Below are 12,285 nucleotides of genomic sequence, written 5' to 3' on the forward strand. Positions count from 1 at the left end.
AAAGGTTTTAACCTGGCGCCGAAAGGATGATAGTGTCGGCGCCAGGCGAACCTCCTCGGGGAGACTATTCCATAGTTCGGGGGCCACCACTGAGAAGTCCCTTGATCTTGTCACTGCCCTCCGGGCCTCCCTATGAGTCGGGACCCGGAGGAGGGCCTTCGTAGCAGACCGTAGTGTACGAGCCGGTTCATAGCGGGAGAGGCGTTCCGACAGATATCGAGGTCCCGCACCGTATAAGGCTTTATAGGTTAATACCAACACTTTGAATTTGGCCCGGAAGCGTATTGGAAGCCAGTGCAAGCGGGCCAAAACAGGTGTTATATGGTCAGACCGCTTCGTTCTTGTTAGCAGTCTGGCCGCCGCATTTTGCACCAGCTGTAGCTTCCGAACCGTCTTCAGAGGTAGCCCTACGTAGAGCGCGTTGCAGTAATCCAAACGTGAGGTTACCAGAGCATGTACTACTGATGTAAGATCCTCCTTACTCAGGTAGGGACGTAGCTGGGCTACCAATCGAAGTTGGTAGAACGCATTCCATGCCACCGAGGCTACATGAGCCTCAAGTGACAGGGAAGAGTCTAGAACGACTCCCAGACTACGAACCTGTTCCTTTAGGGGGAGTGTAACCCCATCCAGGACAGGATATGTATCCACCATCTGATTGGAAAAACCATCCACCAACAGCATCTCAGTCTTATCAGGATTGAGTCTCAGTTTGTTAGTTCTCATCCAGTCCATTGTTGCATCCAGGCAACGGTTCAGCACATTGACCGCCTCACCTGAGGAAGATGAAAAGGAGAAGTAGAACTGCATGTCATCAGCGTACTGGTGACAACGCACTCCAAAACTCCTGATGACCGCACCCAACGGCTTCATATAGATGTTAAAAAGCATGGGAGACAAAACCGAACCCTGCGGGACCCCACATTGGAGTACCCACGGTGTCGAGCAATGTTCCCCAAGCACTATCTTCTGGAGACGGCCTGCCAAGTAGGAGCAGAACCACTGCCACGCAGTGCCTCCAATTATTGAACTATTGCCTTAATATCGCATGCAAGTTAAGTAATGCTCAAGATTCTACAACAAAGGCTCTTACCATATACGGAGCGAGAAATGTCAGACGTCCAAGCTGCATTTAGAAAGGGAAGAGGCACCAGAGATCATATCACAAACATATGTTGGATGATGGAACGGACCAAGGAATTTCTGAAGAAAATCACCTTGTGCTTTACAGATTTCAGCAAAGCCTTTGATTGTGTAGATCATGAAAAACTATGGAATGCTTTAAAAGAAATGGGGGTGCCACAGCATCTGATTGTTCTGATGTGCAACCTATACTCTGGACAAGAGGCTACAGTAAGGACAGAATATGGAGAAACTGAAGGGTATGAGACTGTTGAGCCCCAGTTCTCTCTGGAAGGGCAGGGAGGGGGAAGGCATGAGTTGCAGACACCTCAACTGACAGAAGTGGAGCAGATACTGGACGCGAAGAAGAGATGCGGGCGTCTCCAATATCTCATTCATTGGAAAGGGTACGGTCCATCAGAACGTTCGTGGGAATCGGCGGAGGATGTGCACGCACCGGCTTTGGTGAGAGACTTCCATGAAGCTTATCCTGCAAAACCCAGACCTCGGGGGTGGGAAGGGTTAAAGCATGGAGAGGGGGATGATGTCGAGCCCCAGCTCTCTCTGGAAGGGCAGGGAGGGGGAAGGCATGAGTTGCAGATGCCTCAACTGTCAGAAGGCGTGGAAGATCCAGCTGTTGTTATCTCTATTCCCGACATTAGGGAAAGGAGTGTGTTAGATGCTCCGCCTATTCCCACAGGTGACCCAGCCCCCCTTGGGGACAGCGCTCAGCCTTCAACCATCCCAACGGATCAGTTAGGGGAGGATTCCGAAAGAGCAGTAACTCCTCCTTCACCAAGCCGTGAATTAGCAGTAATCCCCCCTTTGTCCCGCAGTAACTTAGAGACGCCTGACGCTTCTCAGCCCTCTACTTCTTAGACTGTTGATAAGGACCCTGTTTCATCTGATGAGCCCATGGAGGCTCGCCCCTCCTCACCTCACTCTCGGCGGCGGGAAAAGCGTACCGGGCAGAGGGCGGGTGTGCGAAGGAGTGAGGGATTGCGCTCAAAAACTTTCCCTATATAAGTCTGCTGAGTATTGAGGGGGGTGTTGAGTCAACTTTCTTCTTACGTCGCAGAGCATGTCAAGAGTGTAGTTAGGGATTCCTAGTGAGTTAATGTAGGGTTTTCTATGAAGCGCACTGCTTTTGATGTATCCATTACTCTAATAAAACGAGATTTATTTGCACCAGCGTCTCAATCTCCTGGTATCAACTCTGGACGGGACAGAGACTGGGGTGTATTTTATCTCCCTGTTTGTTTAATCTATATGCAGAACATATGTGGAAAACAGGATTGGACCAAGATGAAGCAGGTGTGAAATTTGGAGGGAGAAATATCAATAATTTAAGATACGCAGATGATACCATACTACTAGCAGAGACTAGTAATTATTTGAAATGAATGCTGATGAAAGTTAAAGAGGAAAGCACAAAAGCAGGACTACAGCTGAACATCAAGAAAACTAAACTAATGACAACAGAAGATTTATGTAACTTTAAAGTTGACAATGAGGACATTGAACTTGTCAAGGATTATCAATACCTTGGCACAGTCATTAAGGGAGACAATAGTCAAGAAATCAGAAGAAAACTGGGCAGCTGTGAGAGAACTAGAAAGGTTCTCAAATGCAAAGATGTATCACTGAACATTAAAGTCAGGATCATTCAGACCATGGTATTCCCGATCTCTATGTATGGATGTGAAAGTTGGACAGTGAAAGTGAATAAGAGAAAAATCCACTTATTTGAAATGTATTGGAGGAGAGCTTTGCACATACCATGGACTGCGAAAAAGACAAATAATTGGGTGTTAGAAGAAATTAAACCAGAACTGTTACTAAAAGCTAAAATGATGAAACTGAAGTTATCATACTCTGTGAAGACATGATTCACTAGAAAAGACAATAATGCTGGGAAAAACAGAAGGGAATAGAAAAAGAGGAAGGCCAAACAAGTGATGGATTGATTCCATAAAGGGAGCCACAGACCTGAATTTACAAGATCTGAACAGGGTGGTTCATGACAGATACTCTTGGAGGTCACTGATTCATAGAGTTGCCATAAGTCATAATCGACTTGAAGGCATATAACAACAGCATGATTCTACCAGCCCAGAAACCTGATTCTTGATTTTGTAAACTTTGATTCTTGGAATGATGTCTCATTTCATATTCCATATTTTGCTTTTGCCTGAGTTATATATCTTTTGCTTAATTGCAGATGACCCAGGAAAATGCCTTTTTAAAAACAGCCAGATATGGATTAAAGCAGCCCATGTGTCTGTCATAGAGGTTTTTGGCTAGCAAAAATACTTCTAGATTTTTTTAAAAAGAGATCAGCTCCAACTCATTGAGCAGTGGTGTTTTTCCTGTGTTTAGGTTTTTTTTAAAAAAATTGCAGGGGTAGGGGGTCAGTGCTGAGATGGTTTGGATGTAATGCTAAACAGTGGTTTGGTGTAATGTCAGAACTGGCACCATCCAACAAATCATGGTTTGTAAGTGTCTGCCAAACCAGCATCTGAAACCAGTTTATATTTAAGAAACGTTTTGTTTGGTTTGTGTAAAATGGGAAATACCGTTCCTCACTGGTTCCATTCCCCTATTTATCATATTTCAGTCTGCCCGGATATTCAACATCAAATGTGAAAGATACCCATTCTCCATCGAAAAAAGTTTCAAAGCGGCATGCCATTATGGAACTCTTGAGGAGAACTTCATTTGCTGATTTGATACTATTTGAGTTGAGCTAAATAGAAACTGGGAGTGGCTCATTCAGTAGGGAAAGTAAATTGTAGTGTACATAAGCACCATTCATCTTGGTTTGTCAATTCATTACCAGTAGGGAATAAGGTCACCCTAACTTGTGTCTTTATCCGTAGCATCACTGGACCTTTGTTGCATTTTGGCGTGCTTAGTGGGATAGGTCTACCAATAGCCTTTAGACCAGCCTTTCCCAACCGGTGTGCCTCCAGATGTTGTTGGACCACAGCTCCCATCAGCCTCAGCCATTGGCAATGCTGGCTGAGGCTGATGGGAGTTGTGGTCCAACATCTGGCGGCACACTGGTTGGGAAAGGCTGCTTTAGACAAAAGAACCTTCATATTCAGAGGCAGTCTGCCACTTGGGTGAAACAGCAGGGGGAGGACTGTTACCTTCATGACTTGCTTGTGGGTTTCCCAGAGTCATGTGGGTGATCTTGTGGAAAGCATCTTTCTGGATTAAATGTGCCTTTGTTCTTAACCAGAACAACTTATCATAATGGAACACAAATGTCTCCTGTGTTGCTGAAGCCTCCCAACCTCACCTTGTAATTGTTAACATTTCCAGTTCGACAATATTCACTTTAAGATTGAGTGACCAGAATTGCACCCAGCGTTCCAATGTAACCACACAATAGATGGCCAATTTTATTTTCAGTCTTGTTCCTAATGATTTCGGCATTGAGTTTGCATTTTTAAATTTTTTTTACTGCTGCTTCACACCTGGTTGATGTTTTCAGGGATCTTGCCCACCATGAGCTCTTCTTTCCTACAGTTGTAGGCTCTGAATTGGTTATAACAGCTCAGAAAAGAAATATTGGAATCATTTTGGAAGGTTTAATAGAAATGTCAATTCAGGGTGTCCTGGCAGCTATCAAGAAGAAGCTGAATGATAAGACTTGCTTATGCAATTCATATTTAAATATTTTCAGTTATTATGCCATCCAACATTATTTGTATAAATACTGCTTTTTAAAGTGGTGAGTTACTTGTTTGGAGTAATTGGTGCCTCGCTGAAACTCATATAATGTTGTTTTTTTCCATTTGTAGAGTCTTACATTTAAAGAGAAAATGACGAGCCTTAAGTTTAAAGAAAAGCCTACAGATGTTGAAACCAGAAGTTACAAGGTCTTACTGTTATCCATGGTAAAACTGATCCATGCTGACCCAAAGCTCTTGCTCTGTGTAAGTAAAAGTCCTTTTAAAAACATGCAAACAATCTGGGTTTCTTTTACAGTCTTCTAACCAGAAATAAGCATCAGCTTTTCAACAGGAGCCAGTCCTGTCCCCAATTCTAACCTTCCGTTGGAAGGTCAATACTGATGGCAGTTTCTATTTCGACGGCACAGAAGGCATGATTTGGAATGAGAAAACGAATGGATAGCTCTCAACAGCAGGTTGGCATAACTCTGTGGAGCCTTTTCCCAAAAATGGCTCTCCTCCTGCATCACCTCTCTCATGAACCTTGGCACCTACATTCATAAAACTTATAACATGCAGACTTTAACATTATTAAGTGAAATCATGCAAAGTTCTACACTTAGGAAAAAGAAACCAAATGCACAGTTATAAGATGGGGGATACTTGGCTCAGCAGTACGACATGTGAGGAGGATCTTGGAATTGTCGTTGATCACAAGCTGAATATGAGCCAACAGTGTGATGTGGCTGCAAAAAAGGCAAATGCTATATTAGGCTGCATTAACAGAAGTATAGTTTCCAAATCGCGTGAAGTACTAGTTCCCCTCTATTCAGCACTGGCTAGGGCTCATCTTGAATACTTGGTGCGGCCGCATTTGGAATACTGTGTACAGTTTTGGTCGCCTCATCTCAAAAAGGATATTATAGAGTTGGAAAAGGTTCAGAAGAGGGCAACCAGAATGATCAAGGGGATGGAGCGACTTCCTTTCAAGGAAAGGTTGCAGCATTTGGGGCTTTTTAGTTTAGAGAAAAGGCGGGTCAGAGGAGACATGATAGAAGTGTATAAAATTATGCATGGCATTGAGAAAGTGGATAGAGAAAAGTTCTTCTCCCTCTCTCATAATACTAGAACTCGTGGACATTCAAAGAAGCTGAATGTTGGAAGATTCAGGACAGACAAAAGGAAGTACTTCTTTACTCAGCGCATAGTTAAACTATGGAATTTGCTCCCACAAGATGCAGTAATGGCCACCAGCTTGGACGGCTTTAAAAGAAGATTAGACAAATTCATGGAGGACAGGACTATCAATGTCTACTAGCTGTGATGGCTGTGCTCTGCCACCCTAGTCAGAGGCAGCATGCTTCTGAAAACCAGTTGCTGGAAGCCTCAGGAGGGGAGAGTGTTCTTGCACTCTGGTCCTGCTTGCGGGCTTCCCCCAGGCCCCTGGTTGGCCACTGTGAGAACAGGATGCTGGACTAGATGGGCCACTGGCCTGATCCAGCAGGCTCTTCTTATGTTCTTATGTTCTTACTGTGTCCAGTTCTGGTCTCTGCACTTCAAGAAGGATGCAGACAAACTTGAACGGGTACAGAGGAGGGCAACAAAGATGATCAGGGGACTGGAAACCAAGCCCTATGAGGAGAGACTGAAAGAACTGGGCATGTTTAGCCTTGAGAAGAGAAGACTGAGGGGAGATATGATAGCACTCTTCAAGTACATGAAAGCTTGTCACGCAGAGGAGGGCCGGGATCTCTTCTTGATCGTCCCAGAGTGCAGGACACGGAATAATGGGCTCAAGTTGCAGGAAGGCAGATTTCGACTGGACATCAGGAAAAACTTCCTGTTAGAGCCATAGGACAATGGAACCAATGACCTAGAGAGGTAGTGGGCTCTCCGACACTGGAGGCATTCAAGAGGCAGCTGGACAGCCCTCTTTTGGGAATGCTTTGATTTGGATTCCTACATTGAGCAGGGGGCTGGAGTCGATGGCCTTATAGGCCTCTTCCAATTCTACTATTCTATGAACATTGAACCCTATGACTCTTGTGCAGATGATAGTTATTTCTGGAAGAAAATTTCATTGATGCTTGCTTTGGTATGTGGCGCCCAAAAAGGAAAGTCCCAAAGCGTTCCTGACATTTAAAACAAACAAAAACCCAGCCATAGTTGAGCCTTTCTATATGAAGTTGTGAAAAAGCACTTAGTATATCCAGCAGAATCAAGTTATTAAATGTTTCGTGGATGGTATCAATAGTCTGTTTAAATTCCCCCATCTTAAACTTGCTTGAGTATTTTTTTTATCAAAGCTGGAATTTATATTTTCAAACATGGGGTATCAATCATTCTATGTTCCTTCTTTCCAGCAGTTCTGGGTGCAACCTGAAATCTACATAGCACCTAACTGAGCCTTATTTGAATGTCTGCTACCTCCACCCATGTTCCATCTTAAGGTTGTGACCACGTGCAGACTCCATGGCTTCACCATCAGCCAACATTTTCCTTCCCACCCCCACCCCCTTGCTGTGTTTACCATCTAGCTTGATTAAGAGTTCTGAAGAACTTGGAAGCTTGCACTTTGTTTTATGATACTTTGGTTGGCCTCATCAAGGTGTTGCTTTAATATAGTTGGGAATTTATGCATTTATATATATAAAAAACCTACAACATTCTTAGCCTTAAAAGGACCTCGAAAGTAGCAATACAGTAAGACCATTAAAATATAGTTGGAGAAGGTTTCAGTCTAGCTTTTGCCTCAACAACCTATTTTTAGGGTTCAAAGAGTTTTTCCCCTTGGTAGAGTAACCTTCCAGCTGCAATGAAATAGGACAGCCCAGAAACATAGGAAGAAGAGCCCTGCTGGATCAGGCCCATTAATCTAGGCCAGCATCCTGTGCCCCGCACTGGCTTTCCAGATACCTCCAGGAAGCTACCAAGCAGGGCAGGAAGTCAGTTGCCCCTTCCTACTGTTTCCCCCAACAGCTGGTGTCCAATGGCAAGCTTTCTCGTGAACCCTGAACCTTTGATTCCTGCTGATGGTTGAAATTGGCACTTGCATCCATTGGTGCCAGCAGAAGCAAGTGGTCATCTTTTGAACAGCACCCATCGAACATGATCTGTCCTATATGAGCCCTTTGCAGTTGGTGGCTGGCCATTCTTTTCTACTTGCACAAACCTACGGGGTTTGGTATATCCCTGTAGTTCCTGCTCTGAGAACTGATGCTTGTTGCTCTCCTTTCAGCAGTGGGGAACCTTTTTTGCTTGGTGGGCCAGATCTTTATCTCCCCCTCACCCCCTCACTTTGGGCAGGGCTACCCATCTGTCTCAATCATCTGACATCATGATGACATCAGGTGCATAATACATGGGTGATCCTACCCAACTGTCAAAATTGACTTGCAAGTAACACCAGCAGGATTTGAACCCTCTCCTCACAAGCTGATGAACAGAGAGCTCAATCCTGCTGGTTGCAGAGGTCTTCGTTTGTGCTGGCGAAGCAGCACCCAGCAGGATCAAACCCTGTCCCGCCTGTCAGTTGATGTGACTGTTATGTCAGCTGATGGACAAGTGGATGTGGTTTGGCAAAAATGGCCTTGCTGGCTAACTTAGACCCCCCCTTGCAAGCCAGGATTGGCCCTCAGGCTGAAGGTTCCTCATCCTTGCTCTGTTTTAATGAAGAGATGGTTCCAGCAGTGGAAGGGTGTGTGAACTCCTCTGGTGGAGAACATGAGGAAATCTTATAGAAGCCACATGCATTTTTTCAAGGATGATCTGCGAGGCAGGAGGTGACTGGGAGGATCAAAGACCTGCTTCTCTGCAAAAAAAAATTTTTTGGGGGAAAGTGCATGGAATTAATTAGGAATATGAATGTCACAAAATCTACATTTGTAAACACAGAGCTTATTCCGCACGTTCGTTTACAGAATCCAAGGAAACAGGGGCCTGAGACGCAGGGCAGCACAGCGGAACTCATAACTGGGCTTGTCCAGCTGGTGCCACAGTCCAGCATGCCTGAAATAGCACAAGAAGCTATGGAGGTAAGGAACAAGCAGCCTTCATTGGCATGCAGTCCTATTACTGTACTGTTTGTAGATCTGAATGTGTCCCCAAAGTCTCCCGGTTATTACTTCTGCCTCTTGTTCCGAAACTGGTGAAAGCCCATTTTGAAGCCAAGAATTCATACTCTGGCATGCTGCATTTTTAAAAGAAGAGTGGCATACACTAGGGCCCCGCTTCCCAGCGCTTCACTTCCTGGCGTTCCGCTTTCATTCCCCGTTTTAAAACTGCTTTTGCGGCATTTTCGTGCGATGTGCCCCATTACACTCAATGGGGTTCTGCTTTACGGCGATTTCCGCTTTACGGCGGGGGTCCGGAACGGAACCTGCCATATAAGTGGGGGGCCCTGTACTCTGAAGCAGGGGATAAATAAAGTATGGCTTGGAATGTGATTTATACAATTTCTGTGTGTGTCTGTGTGTCTGAGTTTCCTTTCCAGTCCTTTAATATATATGGCTGAGGAAAATTAACATGGCCCACAATAGAAAAAAAGCCATTGCCTAGACAATGTTGGGATTGGCAAAAGTAGGATTGGGAAAGCAGTAACACTTTTCCTAAGTTTCTCATCTGAGTGGGTCTCTTTAATTTGCTTATTCCATAGTTCCTTATTCCCTGTCTCTGTGCCTGGTTCCATGTTTTACAGCCTTAGTTGATTGATCAGTTGATTAAACTTTCATGTGCATGAGACCAAGACTTGGCAAGGCAGGAAGAATCTCATGCTTTATTTTTGTTTTTTTAGCCCCTTAGACCCATTGCCTCAAAAACAGCAAGTGTGCCTAAGGCTGGAGCTAGGGCGGGCGCTCAAGGGTGATTCCCTTCTTTTCTTCCCTCCCTCCCTCTCTGTGGCTACCATCACTGCAGGTGCCTCCTCCCTTCCAGAATTAGTTGGTGCCCAGGGCATAAACTGCTTTTGTTTGCGGCCAGGGTGTCCTCACCATTTGCATGGCAAACGGTGGCAGTTTCTGCACTGGCTGGCACTTGGAAGGGTGAAGGGGTGATGCCAAAATTCAGTGCCGATAGGATGCCGGGGTGGGAGGGAAGGAGCTCTTGTATTTATTTACTTATTGAGACTCAACATTTCAGTGTCCAATTAGTCAGGGCCAACTTATAAGCATCTTAAGAGATATGTAGTTGATACATTGCTGATCATTGCTGCTGACCTTTCTGTAACAGTCTGCACGTGATTATCTGTTGCCTCATACATGGAGGTACCTTTTTGTAGGAGTATAAAGCGCCCCTTTTTACATGTTCTCAAGACCTGTGAACCAGTGGTTCCAGTCAGTAGATCCTGCTCCTTTCAAGGGACCAGCATGCCTAGTTTTATTCTACTGGGCCAGTAAGCAGATAAATGTCTCCCCCAGGAGCGCTTTGATGTTTTTTTAAAAAGCCTTTCTTTGGCACACTAATACTTCGATTCCCGTGAATAGCTACTCTCTATGTATGCAGAAATCTTTTGTTCAACGTATGGTTGATTAAGAAGTTTCTCCATCTTTGTACATTCAGGCCTTGCTTGTGCTTCATCAGTTAGACAGCATTGACTTGTGGAACCCAGACGCACCCATCGAGACATTCTGGGAGATCAGGTAAATACATTGCCTGTCTTGGGCTTGGCCAAAATTGCTTTTGTCCCGACTTCCTTCCCTGGGCAATGTACTGTAGGACATAGGAAGCTGCTTTATGCTGAGTCAAACCATTGATCCATCCAGCTCAATACCGCCTACATTGAATGGCAGCAGCTCTCCAGGGTTTTCAGATGAGGATTCTCTCCCAGCCCTACTTGGATATGCTGGGGATTGAGCCTGGGACCTTCTGCATGCAAAGCAGATGTTCTACCACTGAGCTAGGCCCTTGCTGAAATAATCAGAGTTAGAAATTATTTAAGGACACGTATAAATGATGCATTTGACTCTGGGGTGGAACTGAGTTGTATATTTTATTGAGCACAATGGGACATTCCATATGTTTTGGGATTCCCTACCTGAAAGGGTAATGGAATAGAGGCGAAAGATGGCTCAATCCAGTGGACAGAGCGGTGGACTGCTTGTTCTTAAATTAGTTTTATTTGTGGAATGCTTTTACAGTGAAAAGCTGCCTGCAATTTTCTTAACAACAGTTTAAAAAAACAGATTAAAAACAATCCCTGCAAAGTAAGAAGAAACAATAAAATTTAAATCTAACACTACATAACCCTGGTGAGAATATCCACTAATCTCCAAATGCCCAGTGCAGGAAAAAGTGTTTGCTTATCTATGAAATAATGCCAAGAAAGGGCAGATGTGGAGTGGACTTGATGGCCTTATAGGCCCATTCCAACTCGACTATTCTATGATTCTAGGAGTTCCCAGGAAAGAGAATTCCACGGAGATTTGCCATCCCAGAGATTTGCCATCCTTTCCTTTTCCTTTTACGTATTTTTTTCCAGGTCCCTGTGTGGGCTGCCTTGAAATCATGTGCTAGTTGAGGGTTGGATTTGGTAGTTATGACAGTCTGTCTTTGCCAACAGTAGAGACCCTAAGATGCCCTTCAGACAATTCCCTGAATACTCTCAAACTATTTATCTCTTGGACTGTGTTGTGGTCAGAACTTTGGACACAAACTCTGTAGGTCCTACGGAGCGCACTGGGGAGGAAACTCTCACAAGGATAAGGTGGTGTTCGTGTGGGGAGAAGGCAGGAGTCGAAGGGGATCCCTTGCAGGGCTGGAATATTTATACATCTGTTATCATAGCTATTGTAATGAGCTACTTTACTGCAAAAATATTACTACCAAAGTTACGGAAAACATTTTCATAAGTGGACGGTGATTGCCATTTTCCTAATCCCTGCAGTTCACAAATGCTGTTTTGTATATGCAAGAGGCTAACGAGCAATCAGATTCTCAGCAGCACAGAAATCCTCAAGTGGCTGCGAGAGATTTTGATCTGCAGGAACAAATTTCTCCTGAAAAACAAAGTAAGTGAACACCTTTAAGCCCGCAGAAACTTTCAAATGGGGCTTGCTGCTTCTGGCTCACTCCACCTTGGGTGGAAAGGAAATTTGACTAGCTCTGGCCATACTTAACATTCCTGCTCAGTAAAGGAAGTGAAAATGTAACACCCAAATTTTCTCTGATATGTGAACTAGGTGCCCTCACGTGCCAGGAAAGCATAACCCTTTGCACCCATTCTTGCTCAGTGTATTGCTACAAGCCCACAATCTCGCCTCCGGATGAGCTCACACTGCTCATAGCCTACCTGCACTGAGAGTTTGTGGCTGTTCATGACAACAGCAAGAAAAGGATGTTCCACTCCTGTTCTGCTTGGGAATTTCCCTGAGCCACCTCTGGTTGTCTCTGTGGGAAACAGGCTGGTGGGCTAGGTAGGCTTTGGTCCTGATCCAACAGGGGTGCTGTTATAATAATAATAATAATAACAATAAATTTAATTTCTGTG

At 44.6% G+C, this 12,285-nt stretch overlaps 1 protein-coding gene across 7 annotated transcripts in view; it reads left to right on the top strand.

The window, feature by feature from the left end:
• The window catches only part of NF1 (neurofibromin 1), a 233,138-nt gene that overhangs the window by 37,451 nt on the left and 183,402 nt on the right, over positions 1–12,285 (top strand). For all 7 annotated transcript variants that reach the window (XR_009759857.1, XR_009759856.1, XM_061605006.1 and 4 more), the window contains exons 13-16: positions 4,932–5,066; positions 8,723–8,836; positions 10,359–10,438; positions 11,683–11,806. Coding sequence is in view for 5 of the 7 variants with exons in the window: in XM_061605006.1 (XP_061460990.1) it covers positions 4,932–5,066; positions 8,723–8,836; positions 10,359–10,438; positions 11,683–11,806 (453 nt within the window). In the remaining 2 variants the exon portion in view is untranslated. The remainder of the gene's footprint in view (positions 1–4,931; positions 5,067–8,722; positions 8,837–10,358; positions 10,439–11,682; positions 11,807–12,285) is intronic.

Source organism: Rhineura floridana, chromosome 21, assembly GCF_030035675.1.
Source record: "Rhineura floridana isolate rRhiFlo1 chromosome 21, rRhiFlo1.hap2, whole genome shotgun sequence".
Classification (NCBI taxonomy): Eukaryota; Metazoa; Chordata; class Lepidosauria; order Squamata; family Rhineuridae; genus Rhineura; species Rhineura floridana.